The sequence below is a fragment of the Scyliorhinus canicula genome, chromosome 14, assembly GCF_902713615.1.
Source record: "Scyliorhinus canicula chromosome 14, sScyCan1.1, whole genome shotgun sequence".
Classification (NCBI taxonomy): Eukaryota; Metazoa; Chordata; class Chondrichthyes; order Carcharhiniformes; family Scyliorhinidae; genus Scyliorhinus; species Scyliorhinus canicula.
Window position 1 is genome coordinate 25938753 of NC_052159.1, and position 23173 is coordinate 25961925.

At 47.1% G+C, this 23173-nt stretch overlaps 1 protein-coding gene across 1 annotated transcript in view; it reads right to left on the minus strand.

Moving 5' to 3' along the window:
- LOC119977805 (von Willebrand factor A domain-containing protein 3B-like) overlaps positions 1 to 23173 on the minus strand; it is a 240759-nt gene that overhangs the window by 178408 nt on the left and 39178 nt on the right. Inside the window, 2 exon segments of the mRNA XM_038819030.1 lie at positions 10255 to 10424; positions 12021 to 12180. Of these exon segments, the coding sequence (XP_038674958.1) occupies positions 10255 to 10424; positions 12021 to 12180 (330 nt within the window).

Here is a 23173-nt window from a genome sequence, read left to right on the forward strand (position 1 = left end):
TGGGAGGGGGTACGCGTCGAGCTGCGTGTACCGATTGATGGTCTGGCTGTAGTCCACGACCATTCTGTGTTTCTCCCCAGTTTTAACTACTACAACTTGGGCACTCCAGGGGCTGTTGCTGGCCTCAATGATGCCTTCCCGAAGCAGCCACTGGATCTCGGACCTGATGAAGGTCCTGTCCTGGGTGCTGTGCCGTCTGCTCTTGGCGGCGATGGGTTTGCAATCCGGGGTTAGATTGACGAAGAGGGAAGGCAGATCGACCTTTAGGGTCGTGAGGCCGCACACAATAAGGGATGGTAGTGGCCCGCCGAATTTCAGGGTTAGGCTTTGGAGGTTGCACTGGAAGTCCAGGCCAAGTAGTAGGGCAGCGCAGAGGGGAAGATGGCGGCGCCTACTGGCCATGCTTGGTCTGAGGGGGAGAAGATGGCAGCACCCACTGGCCGCACGTGGTCCGTAGAGGTGAAGATGGCGATGCCCATTGTCCGTAAACGAGGGGGGTGGGGGCGATAGCGGCAACTGCACGGGCCTGGCACACCCCGGCGAAGTGCCCCTTCCCACTGCAAGCCTTACAAAGGGCAGCGTGGGCCGGGCAGCGTTGGCGGGGGTGTTTCTGTGGCCGCAAAAGTAACATTAGGGACCCCCGGGTTCGCTGGCTGGCATGTGGCGCAGGTGTATTGGCTGGGTAAGGCCCCCGCTGGGGCGGCCATCTGTGGGTTCCACGATGCGTAGGAGGGGTGGGCCGTGTGGTTGGGGGTGTAGGCCTGAACATTGTGCGAGGCGACCGTCATAGAGAGCGCTAGCTTCTTTGTCTCTGCGAGATTGAGCGTGGCCCCTTCTAGAAGTCGCTGGCGTATGAGGTCTGACCCAATCCCCGTAACAAAAGCGTCCCGCATAAGGAGGTTTGAATGTTCCGTGGCCATAATGGCCTGACAGTCACAGTCCCGTACGAGTGGGATTAGGGCCCGCCAGAAGTCTTATATGCACTCACCAGGGAGTTGAGAGCGAGTGGCGAGTACGTGTCTGGCAAAGAGCATGTTCGTCTTCTGAGCATAATTTTCTTTGAGCAGCGTCATGGCTTCGACGTAGTTTGGCGCATCCTGGATCAGCGGAAAGACGTTGGAGCTCAACCTTGAGTACAGTATCTGTATTTTCTGAGCCTCCGAGACAGGACTTAGCGCCGAGTTGATGTACGCCTCGAAACAAACTAGCCAGTGCTGAAAGTTCCTTTTGGCGTTGTTTGATTGCGGATCCAGCTGCAGGCGATCCGGCTTGGTACGGAGGTCCATCTTTTGTAAATCTTAGAGCAATAAATTGATGCACGAACAATTGCACAAAGACGAGAGTTGGATAAACTGAGGTTTTTTGCTCTAAGGTGTGTGGCCTTCCACAGCAGCTGGCGAAATGGCTGCAGCATGGAGGACACACACATTTATACTCCGCCTACTGGGCGGAGCAGCAGGTAGGGGCTACCGACGTACCTGTAGTACAGGTCCTACCATACATCACCTAATATAGGTGCAACAGTGGTTTACCACAAGAGCAAGACTGAAAGTGGAGCCAGGAGATAAAAGAGCGAGACTGAGAGCGGAGCCAGGAGTCAAAAGAGTGCGGGAAAGAGCAACACTGAGCGCGGCGCTGGGAAATAAAAGAGCGCAAGAAAGAGCAAGACTGAGAGCGGAGACAGGAGTTAAAAGAATGTGAGAAAGAGCAAAAGTGAGAGCAGAGCCGGGAGAAAAAAGAATGTGAGAAAGAGCGAGACTGAGAGCTGAGTTGGGAGATTACAGAATGTGAGAAAGAGCAAGACTAAGCGCGGCACTGGGAAATAAGAGAATGAGAGTGAGAGCAGAGCCAGGAGATAAAAGAACGTGAGCCCAGGCAACTCCTTCGCCATCCCTGACACATTCAGGGATTGGGAGCACACCCTATCCAGACTAGAGTCAAGCACACAATTAGAATCTCCCCCCCCCTTATCAACCGATGCGTATCCAAATGCGGAAATCTCGCCAACATCTTCTTCATATATTCCACATCATCCCAGTTAGGAGCGGACATATTCACTAACACCACAGGGGCTTCCTCCAGCCTTCTACTCACCATCACGTATCTTCCCCCTGGATCACCCACTATATTACTCTCTGAAAAAGCCACCCTTTTGTTGATGAGCACCGCACCCCCCCCCCCCCCCCCCCCCCCCCCACCCACCATCTTCGTATCCAACCCTGAATGGAACATTGTCCCAGCCACCCTTTCCTCAATCCCGTTTGGTCCTTAACCCTCAGGCGAGCCCCCCTCAGAAACGTCACAGCCATAATGTTCTTTTTATAACAGCAGTGGCAAAGCTTATCGGGAGCAGTCGGGTTTATTAATTAAAATAAATAAAGGTAAGTAAATAAAATCAATATCTAACGCACCTATCTGTGCAATTAGGTCGTGTATAACTTTTAGTTGTAGCTGGTATTAGCCTTAATAAGCAGAGTAAATTGTAATATACATAAGATAAGTGTAAATATTTATTTTGCTTTTCTGATTTGAAGTTGATGGCAGTTCTGTTAATATATGAACGGTTTAGTAATTTCTGTAAATCATTATGAAATATTGAGTGTGTATTAAATGTATTTAATCTTATTCACTAAGGGATAATTTATCATGGCCAATCCACCTAACCTGCACATCTTTGGACTGTGGGAGGAAACCGGAGCACCCGGAGGAAACCCACGCAGACACGGGGAGAAAGTGCAGAGTCCGCACAGACAGTGACCCAAGCCGGTAATCTAACCCGTGTCCCTGGAGCTGTGAAGCAACCGTGCTAACCACTGTGCTACCGTGTCGCCCTATGGTGAAGGACGGCCACTCATTCGGCCCATTCGCTAGCCCAGGGTGCCCATCACTGATTTAGATTGGTAGTCCCAGATTCTTAATTCATTGTAAAATCTCAGAAATGTGATCTGACCAGGGATTAGGATCACGCATAACAAAACCTGGAAAAGAAAAGGAGGATTGAGAGGCTGAGAGAAACAAGGAAAGGGTGGTGAAGATCTTGAAGAAGCCAGTAAACCCACAGTGCAGGAAAGAACAGGAAGCAATGCCCGGGGTACGGGTTGGTGCCAGACAAAACAGATGGCACAGAAGTCTGTTTTCTGCTAGCTGAATCCACAGCTAAAATGGGCCTGAAATTTCTTCCCATCCCACAGGGCCCGATTCCAGCAATGCACAGCAACAATCAGGCACTGTCACTGCCTGAGCAGGACCTAACCAATTTGAAATCAGTGCACATTTTTTCAGGCAAACGTTAGCGGAAAACTGGAACTCCCATCTCCCATAAATGTTCTGGTCGACTGAAGTTTACAACTGATATATTTTTGTTGGCTATGGGTGCCAATGGACCAAAGGCAAGTAAAATATCTTAAGGTACAGGTTAGCCATGATCTGATGGAATTGTGGAAGACAGGCTTAAGGTATTGAATGGCCTATTCCCATTCATATATTCCTAATCTCAGCGTGTGCCAATTTCCACAGGCAAATGTAGTAGGGGAGGGAGGTGATCAAGAAAGAGGTTGGCAGCAGCCCACAGTAGTTCTGTGGGGCCTGGAGCAGCATTCCTTCTATTTATGAGACCGCAGACAGGAAATTTATGGAGTGACGCAACCTCCTCAAAGGATCCATTAGGCAGCTCAAGCTCCAGAAAGGACCTCAACGAAAATAGGCACGATAGCCAGGTGGCCACTGGTATATTAGGCATATCATGAGGTTAAGTTGAAATACCATGATGGTGAAACGTTTTACCTTGGGATGGCTGCTGGTGACAGTGAGGAGCTGAATTCATTGTGCCCTATTGTAACAAGACCATTAACCCATTTCAATAAAACAACACAATTTCCCATGTCCCTCTGGCTGTCGGGCTCACCTTGATGAATGGACAAGAAGGATCAAAAGATTCATTTTTAATTAACAAATTGGAGGATGCCAAAAATTATCGTTGGGAAGGGTGGAATAACCTGACGGTTGGCGCGAGCTGTTTACATTGAGAATGGATTAAATCTGTTTAAATAGACAAAAATATTTTCAGAACAGTAGCATGAATGTTAAATGGGTTCCCTTGGTCTTTAGGACTTTTTTCCTGGCGACAGAATGTGCAATTAGCAGCCGTGAACAAAAAGGTATGAAATAAGTACTGTGCTAACTTGACCACAACGCGTTTTGAAAATTCAGTCTGCTTCACTTATAAAAATATAGAAATATTAGTACAGCATGGATTCAGAAACTAGCAGCAGCCACACAAATCTATACACAGACTACTTGTGGCAATACTAAAAATCCATGCAAGCCCGCACTACCGATGTCACCACTCTGAAATGCTCATATTGGCTAAAGACATCCATATAGGTATTCAAATAGGAATACTATAACACCCGGTAACATTTCTCCCCCTTTAAATTTCAATCCCCCTTAAGGAAATAAACATAATGACACTCATGTCTCAACCAATAGGTCAGTCTTTCAGGAACTTTGCGACTACGCTGTGACCTACACAGAACCACTGGTGACATAAGTGAAGTTTGGCCCACTTGAGCTGGACATATGGGCGCAGCAGTTGGTTGGGTGTTGGCGAATGAATGTCCCTCAATCTTTCCCGGAGTAGCGTCCACTGGATTTCACCGAGCAACAGGATCCACCTCCGGTCGAATATCCACAGCAGCATTTCCTTCTGCCATTTGATCCGGAAATTTGGCTGTCTCAGAATCGCGGTGTAGATTAATGTGATCTTTGTGTCTGCAGATGACTCTTCCGTTAGTTAGTATCACCAGTATAAATACTGGACCACTTTGATTCAGAATAACTCCAGGCAGCCATTGTTGATTACTGCTGAAATCCCTTACACACACACACAATCATTTGGATTGAAATGCCTCTCCTTCGCAGATTAGTCACACTGCTGCTTCTGTATTTCCATCTCATTTTCACTTTGACATCGGGATGTAGCAGATCAGATCCAGGTGACACTTTTGGCTTCCTACCCATCAACATTCCAGCCGGTGAAAGACCTGTTGTGGTTTGTGGCGTGATACTATATGAACCAAGAACAGTGAGAGCTAAGTTCCCAAAGTATCTTCTGTCATTCTCTTCATTCTTTCTTTCAGTCTCTGTACAGCTCAATCTGCTAAACCATTTGATGCTGCGTGGAACGGAGCAGTACCCATATGGCGTTTTCCATTTTTCTGCATGAAATCTTGGAACAAATCACTCAAACATTTTTCCGTTATCAGAAACAAGATAATCCGGTAAGCCATGAGTTGGAAAGACTTGGCAAAGCCTCCCCATTGTAATGGAAGCTGTAATGATACTCATGATGTGTACTTCTTTTTTTTATTATGGGGCGATTTAGCATGGCCAATCCCCACTGGGTCACTGTCTGTGCGGAGTCTGCACGTTCTCCCAGTGTCTGCGTGGATTTCCTCCAGGTGTTCCAGTTTCCTCCCACATTCCAAAGCCGTGCGCGTTAGGTGGATTGGCCATGCTAAATTACCCTTAGTGTCCAACAAGGTTAGGAGGGGTTATTGCGTTACGGGGACAGGGTGGACACTTAAGTAGGTCGGTGCAGACTCGATGGGCCGAATGGCCTCTTTCTGCACTGTATGTTCTATGTTCTATGTTCAAGAACTCACATTCTTGGGATTTGGCACTTTCATGTTAGCTCTAAGCTTTTTCTTCCACAGGGAACAGATCCTACACTGTGATTCTATGACCCAGACATTCCACACTCGGTACCTGGAAGATGCATTTTCTATGCTTCAGATGCAGACCTGCCTCTGAAAATCTCTTTAGCACTTGATCCAGGTTATTGAGGTGCACCTCCTCTGTTTCCCTGTGATCAGGATCTCGTCCAAATAACCTGCCACACTCGGAATTCTCTGCAGTAGATTGTCCATTGTCCTGTGAAAAATCACCAGTCTGGAAGACACCAGATGGTTATATTTGAACAAACCCCTGTGTGTGTTGATTGTGACAGACTGTTCCGAGTCCTCCTCTAACAAGAGCTGCTGGGAGGCTTGACTCATGTGAAGTTTGGGGAACATCTTGCCTCGTGCAGGGATTGAAAATAGATCTTCTACCCTTGGCAATGGGCAAGCATCCAACTCAAAAATCTGATTAAAGGTAAGTCTGTAATCCTCACATATACGCAGAGCTCCATCAGTTTTAAGAACTGGTACAATTGGAGCTACCCAGTGTGAAAACTCAATGATTCCCAGCCCCTGCATCCACTCCAACTCCTCCTCCACTTGGACAAAGGGTCATCTGGACTCGAAGCATTAGCACTTTTCTCTCCCTACAGATGCTGCCAGAGCTGCTGAGATTTTCCAGCATGTTCTTTTCTTTTTGGTTTCCTCCTCCACTTTGCCTTTGCCGTAAGGCAATGTCCCGGGCTTGGGAAAAGTGAGGAGCAGCTGGAGGATCTATGAACAACTTAATTGTAGGACCACACAATGTACCAAGTTCGCTTTTAAAAAGCTCAGGATATTTTGGAAAGACATCCTCTGCACTGTTGTGTGCTTTATCTCATCCCAGTTCAACTTAATTTTCCTGAGCCAGTCACGCCCGAGTAGACTAGGCCCATGCCCGTTAACTACCAGGAGCCATGCTCTTGCTTCTTGGCAGTTATATGAAGTGTCCACCTGTAACGCTCCAAGTAATGGTATATTCTCACCAGTGTATGTTCGAAGGCTGATCCCTGCCTGACTAAGGGCTGGCACCTGCTTAGAGCCCAAAATCTTCCTGAATATCTCCTCACTGATGACAGATGCAGAAGCTCCTCTTTCCACCTCCAGCTTAATTTTCTGTCCATTGACCTCCACTGTAGCATAGTTAGGCTTCGTGCACACTTCACTCACAGTGAACATATTATAGAAGCACTCCTCTTCCTGCCCTGTACCTTCCAGGTGTTGCGTAGCTGACTGAGTCCTCTTTGTATTTTAATTTCCCCGACCAGACTTTGACTTGCTCTTTAACACCCCTGCAAACTTTAGCCCAATGTCCCTTTTTGTTGCAATTGTGACAGACGGTGTCCATGAATTTGCAATGATTTGTATAGAGTGTGCTGAAACACTCCACTGCTTTTACTTTATTTGTTTGCTGGTTCTTTTCTTACTTGATATACTGCGCCAACCTGTGCCCCATGTTAGCCTTTTGAATATCTTTTGCATTGTTGGCAGCCATTTCTATTCCCTGAGAAATTTTTTGAGCCTTCTTGAAAGCCAGTGTGGCTTCTCCTAACAAGCTGTTATACTCCTAACATGCTGTATACTGTCTTCATTAATGCCACAGGTTAATCTATCCTGGAGCATGTCCTCTAACATTGCCCCAAACAGGGCAGCATGGTAGCACAGTGGTTAGCACGGTTTCTTCACAGCTCCAGTGTCCCAGGTTCGATTCCCGGCTTGGGTCACTGTCTGTGCGGAGTCTGCACGTTCTCCCCGAGTCTGCGTGGGTTTCCTCCGGGTGCTTCGTTTTCTTCCCGCAGTCCAAAGTTGTGCGGATTAGGTGGATTGGCCAGACTAAATTGCCCAAAAAGGTTAAGTGGGTTTACGAGGATCGGGTGGAGGCGTGGGTTTGAGTAGGATGCTCTTTCCAAGGGCCAGTGCAGACTCAATGGGCCGAATGGCCTCCTTCTGCACTGTAAATTCTATGAACACACAATGTTCAGAGAGGTGCTGTAATTCAACAACAAAGTTAGCCACCGACTGTCCTGCCTTACGAAAATAACAATGGAATTTAAAACATTGAACAATCGCTGAAGGATTAGGGTTGTGGTGATTCTGAATGAGTGCTACTAAATCCACAAATGAAATGTCCCCCGGTTTCTGTGGTGTTGCTAAGTTCCTAATTCGAGGTAGAGAGAAAACAGGGAAGTATAGACCAGTGAGCCTAATGTCAGTATTAGGAAAGTTGCTGGAGTCCACAATGAAGAATCTCATAGCATAGCATTTGGAAAGCAGTGGTGAATCAGACAAAGTCAGCATGGATTTACGAAAGGAAAATCATGCTTGACAAATTTACTAGAATGTTTTGAAGATGTAACTAGCTGTGTTTACCAGGGAAAACCGATGATCTGGTTTATTTAGACTTTCAGAAAGCTTTCAACAAATTCTCACATAGCAGATTAATATGTAAAGTTAAAGCGCACGGGATTACAGGTAGTGTCTTGAGATGGATAGAAAGCTGGTTAGCAGACAGGAAGCAAAAGGTTGGAATAAATGGATCCTTTTCTGATTGGCAGGCAGTGACTAGTGGGGTACCACAGGGATCTGTGCTAGGACCCCAACTGTTCACATTATATATTAATGAGTTGGACAAGAGAAGTAAATGTAGGTTCTCCAAATTTGATGATACAAAGTTGGGTGGGAGGGTGAGCTGTGAGGAGGATGCAGAGATGCTTCAATGAGATTTGAACAGGCTGAGTGAGTGGGAACATGCATGGCAGATGCAGTATAACGTGGATAAATGTGAGGTTATCTGCTTCAGTAGCAAAAATAGGAAGGCAGATTATTATTCGAATGGGTGTAAATTGAGAGAGGTGGATACTCAGCGAGACCTTGGTGTGGTCCTGCATCAGTCGCTGAAAATAAGGGCGCAGGTACAGCAGGCAGTAAAGAAGGCAAATGGTATGTTGGCCTTCATAGCGAGAGGATCTGAGCATTGGGTGGGGGGGGGGGGGGGTGTTGGGGGCCTCGGAGATTGGGGCGCCGTTTAAAAATGACGTCCTGATCTCTCGGTGCAAGGGGGAGGTCCATCGAGCAGAGCGCCTCATTGTAAAAAAACAGAGCTATGTGCAGCCTTGCCAGCACGTCCCCCATTCAGGCCCCTTATTCAACATGAGTCGCGTTGAATAACCATGTGTTTCACAGCACTGCGAATGCCAGGGAACACGTGGCTAAACGCGCTCTCTCGGGTACTTTGGGAAGATTTTGCCCACTGTAACACTCCATTCCAAGTATCATTTCACATTTTCAAATAATCATACGATAGGATTGTGTACAAATTAATAGCTCCTAAACTCTAGGCCTTAAGCAAAATTGGCAGACTGCACTTCAAGATAATTACTTAAACACCAAACCTTAAATAGATAATATTATAGCATTATCATTCAGGTTAAGTGAAAATGTGATTTGTTACTCATGCTGTACTTCAAACTGGATTCAATCTAGAAATGTACCAACAATTTAATTTAATTTCATGGCACTAGTTAAATGATAGTTATTTTGTGTCAGGAGGCAACACAATTGGCTGAGAGGTTAACTGTCTGGTGTTGTAATGATGTATTATGGGCTTTGGCCCTTCACCAAAACCTCTCGCTTAAAACACAGAAAGCCAATGTTCAAACCTGAGCATTCCTGATTCTTGGACACGTCTGCTTTATTCGTGTGAACATGGCCGGTTGTGATTCAGGTGATTGTATGGAAGGTAATCTTGGAGAACCCAGTTGGTTCACTCCCCCCCCCCCCCCCCCCCAAGACAATTTACAGAGCTACCCTAATGACGGTTGTGGAATTGCTCATAAACGCGAATGTCGAACATTGCCAAAGGTTAAAGGCACCAATCGAGGAAAAATAGGATGGAGCAAGAAAGGATATCAGTGTTCTTTCTACAGTTTAAGCTGTTATTCTGGACACCTCTGGGCAAAACTGGATTAAGATGGTCTCGGAATGAGAGAAAATCAATCCACTGACACTGAGGAGATATTAGTTATTCTAGGACATTGAGCGCATCTAAAACTGGCGGCATGGTGGCACAGTGGTTAGCACTGCCACCTCACAGCTCCAGGGGTCAATTCCGGCCTCGGGTGACTGTCTGTGTGGAGTCTTAACTTCTCCATTGTCTGCGTGGGTTTCCTCCGGGTGCTTCGGTTTCCTCCCACAGTCCAAAGATGTGCAGGTTAGCTGGATTGGCCATGCTAAATTACCCCTTAGTGTCCAAAAGGTGGAGTTACTGGGTTGTGGGGATAGGGTGGAGGCGTGGGCTTGAGTTGGGTCCTCTTTCCAAGGGCCGGGGACTTGATGGGCACTGTAGGGATTCAATGAATTCTGGAGCTGCATATTATTCGATTAAGTGTTCAATGTTATGTCACACATTAATGAGCATGTCTAACATGCAACATGTAAAGAAACATTAGAAATGAGGCCTCCATTAATGTTCCAGTGAAGATAAAACGTGTTGTCAATTGGGAATAATCCATTGTGTCACATGCCATTTACACTGTACCTTCCTTCAGTAAAATGAGCCAATTCTTTCAGAAATCGGACTGTTGCTTCCTCCTTCGCATTGAACGATACTGTGTGGACTGGGCATGGGCTCTTTGCCAACTTCCAACGCAAAAGCTCCCTCATTGCCTCTGGGCCATCACCGGCAGTGAAAAAGTAAACCGCCTCAGTCTGTAGAAAGAACAGTAGAAGTACTGCGTGGGATTCTTCCGGGAAACAGCAAACTTGCTAATTTACCCCAGGAGCAACGGGAAGTCACTCACAATTCACCTATGATTCAGTCTGTCATGAACTGAGAGGAAATATTTATCGGTTAAGAAGAGTGGTTATTTCACTGTTCCAATATGCATTTTGCTTCATTACTTACTGACCTTATTTGATCAAAATTACTTAACTGGTTAAAATTACCCCAGTTATGTACGTGCAGCACATCACGTGATAGGAATACATGCCAGCAACTAAATGACAGAAAATTCTGAAAACTGGGGCCTGTTGCCCTTGTGTGTAAATTCCTATATCAACTCCCAATATGTAAAGCCACGTGCCAGGAAAAATAATTCATCAAGTTTGCGCCACTGTATCTCGAACTTAGCGTGGCACGGTGGCACAGTGGTTATCACTGCCCCCTTACAGGGCCAGGGACCCGGGTTCAATTCCGACCTTGCATGACTGTCTATCTGCAGTTTACATATCTCCCCGTGTCTGCATGGGTTTCCTCCGGGTGCTCCCAGAGTCCAAAGATGTGCAGGTTAGATGGATTGGCCATGCTAAATTGTCCCTTTGTTTCTAAAAAGGTTAGGTGGAGATATTGGGTTACGGGGATAGGGTAGGGGCATGGGCCTAGATAAGATGCTCTTTCGGAGAGTCGGTGCAGACTCGATGGGCCGAATGGCTTCCTTCTGCATTGTAGTGATTCTAAAACAATAATATGGGTTGTACAACATTGTTTATGCATTTTTGCCAAACACAATTATAAAGTTAACCAGTGTTCTTTTCAATGTTGTTAAGTGATGATGTGGTAGTTAAAATAAATGTCCAGAATCAAAAACATTCACTTTTTTGTTCTTTTACAGTTCAGACATGTGATAAAATCAACATTTTTCCAATACTTAATTGAAGTTGAGTATTGAAGAAAAAAGACATGTTGTTGAAGTTTTTCAGCTTGTACTCATCGGACAATGTGCAAGAATACTAAATGTAATGGGAAGAAGAATTCATATTTCATGAGAAGAGAGTACAAATTGGCTGGCAAGTGGTCTCTGATTTTTAGAGGCGTTGCCATGGAGAGTGCACCAGTCAACTGATGACTGACAGTTAACTGCCAAGCTTTATTTGAATTCAAACCAGGCAGGTTTGTAGCCAATCAGAGTGAACCTGACTGGTTTGAATTTAAACAAAGCTCGGCAGTTAACGGTCAGCCATCAGTTAACTGGAGCATGCTCCACAGCAACACCCATTACAGTCAGAATCCGCTAGCCAGCCAATCAGTACTCTTTTCACATCAAGTACAAATTGTTGTTCCCTTTACATTTAGTATTTTTTGCGAATTGCCCTAATGAGTGCATAGATGAAAAGCTTTGCCAGCATGTGTCCTTTTTTTTAAACCAATACTAAAGTTCTGTACTACCAAACAACTGTTTAATTGAAATGGAGAAATTTCAGTTAATGACCATTTACACAACAAGATGTTTTGTGAATTGTCACTTGGTAATATTTACTTATATAATTATGAATATAAATGGCCCATCCAAATGAACCAAAGCTCACAGTATTATCACTCGTTGCTTGTAACACAGCCTCCACTGAACATGTCTTGCTAGTAGCTGGCATATGTTGAAGATTCTGTATCCATTCGATTGCAGAGACGATTGTCTGTGCAGTAACGGGAACAGCATTTTCCTGCCATATAACCATTTCTTCAGCTGCCCTGTGGATCATTCGCAACAAGATAACATAGGTTAACCAATTAAGTAGTGAATTAACAGGTCAGGCACGGACAAGGATTGAAGTATATTCCATGTGCCTCAAACATTAACATTTTCTTTCTATGGGCCTCCATGCATTATATAAACACAACCATTGAACATTTATAGAGTGGATTTGAACTTCCTGTGGGAAACATGTGGGAAGTGAGGGGTTAATATTGGGGCAACATTCTTCCCTCCATGTTCAAGCTGTGCTATCACCCATCACCATTTTATCCCTGAGTTTTGAAAGGCAACACAAATGCTTGCCAGAGGCATAAAAACACCTCATAATTATGCAAAAATCAGGGTCCTATGATGTGGTTTGGAATTTACGCCATTTTTACTTTGGGTCACATAACGATTGGCAGCCAGCAAGAGGGTGGTTGGAAGATGCCTGGGTAAATAAGCACAATTAATTTTTTGTGTGGCTTTCCTGTGCGTCAGTCTCCCTCGGGAAATGTTGGGAATCCCCTGTGGGGCTCTCTGAACCGCCAGCCCACAGCACTCGCCGTAACGTTGGGTGCTGTTCCCTTGGGAAAACTCCCCACTGTCACTCACCAGCCACCAAGTGACGCGACTGGGTTAGGTCGAGAGTCCATCTTGGAAATGGTAATGTGGCGCAAGCCTCACATTGGCATCGTCATGGAAACTTATAGTCCACCCAGAATTAAAATCGGGACTCACAACTTCAAATGTTCTTTCGCTGCAGATGGTGTTGTGTTGGAGCGCCTCCATCATATGTTTAGTATTTCTAGCACTAACCAGCAGTTTCAAAGATAGGATGACTGCACTTAAAATAAATATTCTGAAGCCTTTCACCTCATTTGCTTTATGCGCACTATTGCTCATCCATTTCTACATTTTGTTTTTTCTTTCTGTCATTTGTTTTGTTTCCTTTTCAAATCACCTTAAGCTACTTTGGGCTGGAGTTTATGTGTCCCCATCAGGTGTGTTTTTGGCGAGGGGAATGTAAAATAAAAATAAGACCCACCCACCACCTTCCCACCCACCTCCCCGCCCCCCCCCCCCCCAATCTCACCCCCACAATACGGGGTGTGAGCATGCACGAAAATAGACACCCACTCCACGATATTTAAATAGATAATCAATGTTCAATCAGGCACGTTACCAAGCCAGCTTACCCTGATAATACACTGCCCCTGGCCTAAAACGTCAGGTGTGGACAGTCAAATGAGAGTGGGCAGCCCAATTATTTCAATACTCTCTTCAAAGGGCAGGAAGAAAGGCAGGGTTCAAGGTTTTGGGCCTGCCCTTTGCGGATCGGGGGTACCCCTTGAAGATAACACCCCTCCTTCATACCCAGTGAGGGGCGGACGTCTCACATGAACCTTGTTTTAAAAAAAATCTTTACTAGTGTCACAAGTAGGCTTATATGAACACCGCATTGAAGTTACTGTGAAAATCCCCTCGTCGCCACACTACGGCCCCTAGTCAGGTACACGGAGGGAAAATTCAGCATGTCCAATTCACCTAACAAAGACGTATTTCGGGACTTGTGGGAGGAAACCGTAGCACCCGGAGGAAACCCACGCAGACACGGGGAGACCGTGCAGACTCCACACAGACAGTGACCCAAGCTGGGAATCGAACCTGGGACACTCCTGCTGTGAAGCAACAGTGCTAACCACTGTGCTATGTAATGGCAATAGGGTGGGCCAGGGCAGAGCTTCCTTTCAAGAGGAGTGAGCTGCGTTCAAAAGACTCACGACCCTCTGGGAGAAATAAATTCTCCTCATCTCTGTCTTAAATGAGCTGACACCTTACTTACTTCAATACTTGTATGCTAACCTTTTGTCATTCCTGCACTGAAACACCCAGATCCATCTGATTCACAGATTTCTGCAATCTCTCACCATTTAGATAATAAGCTTGTTTTTTATTCTCCTTCCAAAATGGAGAATTTCACATTTGCCCACTCCATTTGCCAGACCTTTGGCCACTCAGTTAACCCATCCATATCTCTTCGTAGCCTCCTTGTGTCCTCTTCACAACTTACTTTCCTACCCATCTTTGTGTCATCAGCAAATTGACCGATCATACCTTCAGTCAATTCATCCAAATCATTGATAGAAATTGTATAAAGTGGAGGCCCCAGCACTGATCCCTGGGCACATCACTCGTGAAGTCCTGCCAACCAGAAAACGACCCATTTGGGACAACTTTCTGCTTCAGAACTCTACCTTGAATATACTCAAAGACAAAGCACCACTGCTCTCTGGAGGAGAGAATTCCAAACACAAATGACCCACTGGGTGAAGAAATTACCTCCATCTTGAGTGATAGACCCCTTATTTTGAATCTGCGTCTCTTAGTCCGAGATTCCTCCACCGGGGAAACACCCTCTGCATTGACACTGTCAAGCTCCCGCAGAATCTTAAATGTTTCAATAAAAACACCACACATACTTCTGAACTCCAATGAGTATAGGCCCAACCTGCTTCGTCTTTCCTCATAAAATAACTTAATCTCTGAATTGTATATCCCTCGGTAGACTTCACCAGGCTACAACAAGGATGAGTGACTGAACAAGGTGGGAAGAGCAGCACTTCTAGCCTCTTGGCTAATTTGGGCGGCAAGGTAGCACAAGTAGCTAGCACTGTGGCTTCACAGTGCCAGGGTCCCAGTTTCGATTCCCCACTGGGTCACTGTCTGTGAGGAGTCTGCACATTTTCCCCATGACTGCGTGGGTTTCCTCCGGGTGCTCCGGTTTCCTCCCACAGTCCAAAGACATGCAGGTTAGGTGGACTGGCCATGCTAAATTGCCCTTAGTGTCCACAAAGGGTAGGAGGGGTTACTGGGTTACGGGAATAGGGTCGGTACAGACCCGATGGGCCGAATGGCCTCCTTCTGCACTGTGTGTTCTAATTAAAAAATTACAACTGTAGCACAGTAGTTAGCACTATTGCTTCACAGCGCCAGGGTGCAAGGTTCGATTCATGGCTTAGGTCACTGTCTGTGCAGCGTCTGCACGTTCTCCCTGTGTCTGCATGGGTTTCCACCGGGTGCTCCGGTTTCCACCCACAAGTCCCGAAAGACATGCTGTTAGATAATTTGGATATTCTGAATTCTCCCTCTGTGTACCCGAACAGGTGCCAGAATGTGGCGACTAGGGACTTTTCACTTAATTGAAGCCTACTTGTGACAATAAGCGATTATTATTATAATATTATTATATCAGTTACTCTAATCTCGGGCAAAGCAAGTAAGAATTCATAAATGAAAGCAAACAATGTAACATACAGAAATATCATCCTGTTAAATCTTTCATTTGGAGGGCAGCACGGTGACGCAGTGGGTTAGCCCTGCTGCCTCACGGTGCTGAGGTCCCAGGTTCGATCCCGGCTCTGGGTTAATGTCCGTGTGGAGTTTGTATATTCTCCCTGTGTTTGCGTGGGTTTCACCCCCACAACCCAAAAATGTGCAGGCTAGGTGGACTGGCCAAGCTAAATTGCCCCTTAATTGGAAAAAAATGAATTGGGTACTCTAAATTAACATTTTTTAAAAATCTTTCATTTGGTAGGTGATGCGACCGTCAATTCACACGAGACGTAGAGTTGAAGTGAACAGTGGTTTTAATCAGCTAGAACTGTGCCTGCCTGCGACTGCTCTGTACTGAGTGCCGCCTACAGGCTGCAGATCTATATACCTCCCCCGAGGGGGCGGAGCCCACAAGGGCACCAACATAATACAATGTAATGTAGTGTAATACAATGGTGAATGGACACTGTAATACATTCACCACAGTAGCATGCTCACAACTCAATCAGAAGTTTATGGGCGAAATTCTCCGACCCCCACGACGGGTCGGAGAATAGCGGGAGGGCCTTCCCGACATTTTTCCCGCCCTCCCGCTATTCTCCCCCCCCCGCCGAACTCCCGACACGAATCGCTGCCACCGTTTTTTTACGGCCGGCAGCGATTCACAGCTGTTCGATGGGCCGAAGTCCCAGCCCTTTACGCTGTTTTTACGAACGGCAAACAGACCTGATCTGGCCGTTCGTAAAAACGGCGGGAACAACTCGCTTTTTATAACCATGGCACCGATTGGCACGGCAGTACCACGGCCATGCCAAGGGTGCCATGGGCCCGCGATCGGTGGGCACCGATCACGGGCAGCGGGCCCGATGCCCGCGCACTATTTGTCCTTCTGCCGCCCCGCAGTATCCATTCGCGGGCGGCTGAGGGGCATCCCGGCCCGCGCATGCGCGGGTTTCGCGCAAATACGCGATGACGTCATCCGCGCATGCGCGGGTTGGAGTCTTCCAATCCGCGCATGCGCGGCTGACGTCATATGACGCGTCAGCCGGCGCTAACTCCGGCAAGCGGGCTTAACGAAATTCGTTAAGCCCGTGATGCCGGAGCCTACGGCGTCGGGCTGCTAGCCCCGACCGGGGACCAGAATCGGTTCCCGGTCGGGAAGGGGCGCGCTGGCGTCAAACCCGCCCGGGTTTGACGCCAGCCTTACGATTTCTCCCGTTTTGGGAGAATCGCGCCCTATGGGTTTCAGCCCACTTCAGGGTCTGGTTTTTAAGTGTCCCCATCAGGTGTATTTTTGGTGGGCGGGTGGGTTGGGGGGGCAGTGGGGCAAATAAAATAGGGCAGGTGACCAGCTGACCACCCTCCTTCTCACCGCCATTAAGACCATAAGACCATAAGACCATAAGACATAGGAGTGGAAGTAAGGCCATTCGGCCCATCGAGTCCACTCCGCCATTCAATCATGGCTGATGGGCATTTCAACTCCACCTCCCAGCATTCTCCCCATAGCCCTTAATTCCTCGCGACATCAAGAATTTATCTATCTCTGCCTTGAAGCCATTTAGCGTCCCGGCCTCCACTGCACTCTGCGGCAATGAATTCCACAGGCCCACCACTCTCTGGCTGAAGAAATGTCTCCCCATTTCTGTTTTGAATTTACCCCCTCTAATTCTAAGGCTGTGCCCACAGGTCCTCGACTCCTCGCCTAACGGAAACAGTTTCTTTGCGTCCATCCTTTCTAAGCCATGTATTATCTTGTAAGTTTCTATTAGATCTCCCCTTAACCTTCTGAACTCCAATGAATACAATCCCAGGAACGCCAGCCGTTCCTCATATGCTAGACCCGCCATTCCAGGGATCATCCGTGTGAATCTCCGCTGGACACGCTCCAGTGCCAGTATGTCCTTCCTGAGATGTGGGGCCCAAAACTGGACACAGTACTCCAAATGGGGCCTAACCAGAGCCTTATAAAGGCTCGATGTGGAGATGCCGGCGTTGGACTGGGGTGAGCACAGTAAGAAGTCTTACAACACCAGGTTAAAGTCCAACAGGTTTGTTTCAAACACGAGCTTTCGGAGCACGGCTCCTTCTTCACCTGAAGAAGGAGCCGTGCTCCGAAAGCTCGTGTTTGAAACAAACCTGTTGGACTTTAACCTGGTGTTGTAAGACTTCTTACTATAAAGGCTCAGTAGCACATCGCTGCTTTTATATTCCAACCCTCTTGAGATAAATGACAACATAGCATTCGCTTTCTTAATCACGGATTCAACCTGCATGTTTACCTTTAGGGAACCCTCGACTAGCACTCCCAGATCCCTTTGTACTTTGGCATTATGAATTTGGCATTACGGGGTAGGTGGGCTGGCACCAAAATCGGCAGCCCGCCCACCTTATGTAAATAAATAATCAAACTTCAACTGAGCTGGTTACCAAGCCAGTTGACCCCAGTTTTGCTCTGCCCACACCATAGTACAGTTGGGCAGACGTGGGCAGACCATTTTTGTAATAAGTTTTTAAAAAGGCAGGAATGAAAGGAAGGTACTATCTTCGAGGGATGCACTTTGCACGTCAGAGGGCAGCCCCCCCTTATTTCCGACCCATCTACACTCCAAAAACCACCACCCCATACACACCCCCACCCCAAAGCTAACCAAACCCTTCCCACTGAAAACCCCAGACACAGCCCACTCCGGGGCCCATTGAACCTTCTTTCTGGGACTAGTTGCTGTCCCAGGAGTAATGAACTCCTGACACTGCCAGGGTTGCCAGCATCTTCCGAGGGCGGAACTTTCTCCCCTTATTGGAGGGGTAGAATGTTACGGCTGGCACGAAGTGAGTCGGCGTCCGGTCAACTTTCCTGCCGGGAGATGAGCCGTCCACCATTCCCCCCATAAAATGCATCCCCGGGTCATTGAGCAGATATGCTGGGCTGACACTGCATTGCAGTGCTGAGTGAGTGCCACATTCTCGGGGTCTGCACTTGGAACTGAGGCTTGAGCCACCCATTCAACTGGACATAAAAGATCCCATGGCACTGTTCAAAGAAGAAGCCACCTCGTCAACATCCCTGTCGCAAACAAATTCATTCAGGTTCCTTGTTATGTGTGAGATCTTGCTCTATGTCTACTTAACAGTAAGGGGCAGCATTTTCCAGCCCTTCCTGTGGCGGGTTTTCCGCCAGCGGAAATGGTTTGCCATTGGTCACTGGTGGGATTTTCCGGTCTCGTCGGTGTCTGTGACGTACTGCATGGCACGCCCATCCCACCGTCAGGAGTCACCTTCAGTGGGACTGGACGATCCCGCTGGTTTGGAGGGGGGGGGGGGGGGGGGGGGGGCAGACAATTCAGCACGAGGTTTTTCAAAGCAATTTATTGCATGGAAAATACTTCAGAGTGTTTCCAAGACATGATAAGGCACAATATAATTGGAAACATAGAGGCCATTGCTTTACAATTCAATGCACCAAAGTAATTTGAACGCAAATGACTTATTATTCCACTATAGTAAACAAAAGGACACGACGGAGAAAACATATCACGCTGAACCACAATAAACAGGCATCAACAAATTTAATGAATGCCTAACAGACATGATAATAAGAACAAAAATATCCTTGAACCAAATCAAAAACCAAACCAGAGATACACTGTAAACACCCTTACGCTAATGATACACAGAGGGAGCTATACTCAATGCCTGGAACTTTCCAGCCATTCGCACTGGCGGGAGCTTCTGGTTCTGTCGCCAGTACACCCCCCACCACAGGTTTCGCTGCTGCAAGGGGGGGGGATTCAATGGGAACCCCACTGACAATGGCGAGACCAGAAGATCCTGCCGCCAGCCAATGGCAGACTGCCTCCCGCTGTCGGGAAACATTCCGCGGGGGAGGCCCAGGAATCTTGCCCTTTGCGTTGATGCTGTTTTCATACCGAGGGTGTTCGACGTCAATATTTAGAGAATTATAGAATACAACAGCAAAGAAAGAGTCCATCAAGCTCTGTACTAGTTCATTTGAAGTTAGTCCCACTCCCCAGTACTCTTTTCCCTGTAATTTTTTCCCCTTGAATTATTTATCCAGTTTCCTTTTGAAGGCTACTGTTGAATCTGTATTCATCACCCTATCAGGGACTGCATTTCCCCTCGAATTTGAGCCCTCTTCACCACTGGCTTACCTTTATTTATCCTATCTGAACTGTTCATGACTTTAAAACACATTCATCAGCTTCCCCAGTCTATCCATGTCAACTGTAATCCCTCATCAGTGGAGCCATTCCAGGGAATCTCTTTTGTACCCTCTTCAAAGCCTCCATGGCCTGCCTAAACCTAAACCTGAGTGCCCAGCATTACACACATCTCCAGCTGGGGCCAAAGTAGTATTACATGTTTTATTCTTTCACAGGATATGTGTATCACGGGATCGGCCAACAGTGACTCGGGGCTTTTCACAGTAACTTCATTGCAGTGTTAATGTAAGCCTACCTGTGACAATAAAGTGGAGATGCCAGCGTTGGACTGGGGTGAGCACAGTAAGAAGTCTTACAACACCAGGTTAAAGTCCAACAGGTTTGTTTCAAACACTAGCTTTCGGAGCACTGCTCCTTCACCTGAGGAAGGAGCAGTGCTCCGAAAGCTAGTGTTTGAAACAAACCTATTGGGCTTTAACCTGGTGTTGTAAGACTTCTTACTGTGACAATAAAGATTATCGTTTGTTGTCCATCCCTACCTATCTTTGAGAAGGTTTTTGAAATCGATGCCTCTATTTATAAAGCCCAGAATCACACAAGTTTCATTAATTGCTTTGGTAACCTTTCCTGACACCTTCAAAGGTGAATGCACAATGGGGGCGATTTTCCGAGCCTCGCGCCGGGCCGGAGAATCGCCGCAACCGCGCCACGACGCCCCGACGCCAGTGCGCGATTCTCCAAGGTGCAGAAAATCTGTGCCATTTGAAATGAAATTAAATGAAAATCGCTTATTGTCACAAGTAGGCTTCAAATGAAATTACTGTGAAAAGCCCCTAGTCACCACATTCCGGCGCCTGTTCGGGGAGGCTGTTATGGGAATCGAACCGTGCTGCTGGCCTGCCTTGATCTGCTTTCAAAGCCAGCGATTTAGCCCTGTGCCGGCGCAGTTGGCGCAGTGCCAGCCGCGGGCCGCTGGAATCGGTGGGGCTGCCGATTGTCCAGCCCGGATGGGCCGAGTGGCTGCGCGGTTACGACAGAGTCCTGCCGGCGCTGTTCACCCTGGTTGCTGCCGGCGGGAACTTGGCGCGAACGGTCGGGGGGCAGCCTGTGTGGGGGGGGGGGGGGGGGGGGGGGGGGGGGGGTCTGGCCCGCGATCGGGGCCCACCGATCGGCAGGCCAGCCTCTCCCTCCCCCGGGCCTACTTTCCTGCGCCACCAACCCCTGAACACCGACGCCATGTTGAGTCGGGGCCGGCACGCTGAAGAAGTCCGCTGCGCAGGTTGGCGCGGCCCAACTGCGCATGCGCGGGTTGGCACGGCGCCCATTTGGCGCCGGGAAGGGAGGCTGGAGCGGCGTGAACCGCTCCAGCGCCATGCTGAATCGGTCGTCCCCGTGCCCGTTTCGCGCCATCGTGAACACTTGGGCTCCATTTGGGAGAATCGCCCCCAATATGTCCCCTTCACTCTTTTGGACCATTTTACATACATTTATCTCCCTATTCTTCCTACCACACCAACCACAACAAACAGGCATCAACAAATATAATTACAGCTTAACAAACATGATATAATGATTTTTTTAAATCCTGAAAACAAAAGCAAAAAGCAAACCAGAAACACCCCCAAACACTCCAGCAGCAATGATACTCAGAGGGGGCTATACTCACTGTGGTGAACCCATGTGGAAATATGAACTGGTGTTTAAATTTGTGTTTGTGCTTTTTAAACACCAAGGAACCTATCGTACCGAAATATATCACCCACACTTTTCTGCAATAAATTTCAGCTGCCATTTGTTCATCCATTTCACCAGCCCGTCGAAGACACCATTGAAATCTGTTGCTATCTTCTTCCACATTTACTACACTTCCAAATTTTGGATCAGGTGCAAGATTTTGAAAACGTGCCTTCTACCCCCTAGTCACATCATCAATTCTCAGAGCAGCAGCTGTGTTACCACAGTAGCTTGTGAAAATTCCACAGTGTATTTCCCCTCAGTCTGAAAGACAGCCATTCACCATAAGTCTCTGTTTCCTATTCCTCAGCCACCTTTGTTTAGTATCCGTTTATCGATTGACTTGTCGGAGATAAAGAAATGAACAGTGATGCTGAATCATATCTCTAACACAATATTATTTTCAGGATTTTGACACATTTATAAGTGATGCTGCAGTGGCTGATCTCGTATCTAAACGGTGTAAAAGAAGCCGCATAAATCAAACTTTGTCAGCTTACGGGAAATGCTCCTTGATGTGGAATGATTGTCACTAACATAGCCAGAAGATCATTTTTTCTTTTCATTGGAACTGGCTGCATCATTTTTTTTAAAACATAAATGCGGGGAAATAAGAACACAATTGGCTGACAGATTTTTTTTTATTTTAGAGTACCCAATTATTTTTTCCAATTAAGGGGCAATTTAGCATGGCCAATCCACCTACTGGGCACATTTTTTGGGTTGCGGGGGTGAAACCCACGCAGACACAGGGAGAATGTGCAAATTCCTCACGACAGTGACCCAAGGCCGGGATTCGAACCCGGGTCCTCAGCGCCGTAGGCAGCAATGCTAACCACTGTGCCACCGTGCTGCCCTGGCTGACAGATTTTAATGTCTACACTGTAGTTCTCAAATCATAGAAATAACTCTTCAAATATTCAAGAGTGTGAATACAAAATGGAGTTTTAACTATTCATAGCAACATAGAAAGCAGAAGCAGGAGAAGGCCATTCAAGCCTGATCCATCATTCATTATGATCATGGCTGATTATCAAGTCCAATACCCTGATCCCACCTCCACACCCGCCCCCCCCCAAATTCCTTGATCCTTTCGCCCCAAGAGCTATATCTAATTCCTTCTTGAAATTGCATTCTCTTTGAGTGACCGATCCTCCTAACCTGCACATCGAACCGGAGCACCCAGAGGAAACCCACGCAGACACGGGGAGAATGTGCAGACTCCGCACAGACGGTGACCCAATATGGGAATCGAACCCGGGTCCCTGGCGCAGTGAAGCAACAGTCCTAACCACTGTACTCCCGTACCGCCCCATTTGTTTCTGTTTTTCCTGAAAACTCCAGTAAAGAGCCCAAATAATTGCAAGGCATTGTAGAATCCAAAAGTAGGTGTTATGAGAATAAAATTCACTATCAATCCAATCGGGAGCTCAGGAGGAAGCTTCTTTACCCAGAAAGTAGTTAGAATGTGGAATTTGCCAAAACACAGAGTGGTTGAGGAGAATAGCAGAGCTACATTTAAGAGGATACGCATGAGGGGGTATGGAATAGATATGTTGAAGGTATTAGGTGGATGAGGGTCGAAAGAGACTGGAGTGGGGTGTAAACACTGGCGTAGACTAGTTGGGCCGAGTGGTCTTATTCTCCTCACGGAAAACATTCTACGCAAACGATATGCAGCGCGTGCAGCACGCTGGCGCATGGTTAGAGTTCAATCTTGGCTCTGGGTCACTGTCTGTGTAGAGTTTGCACATTC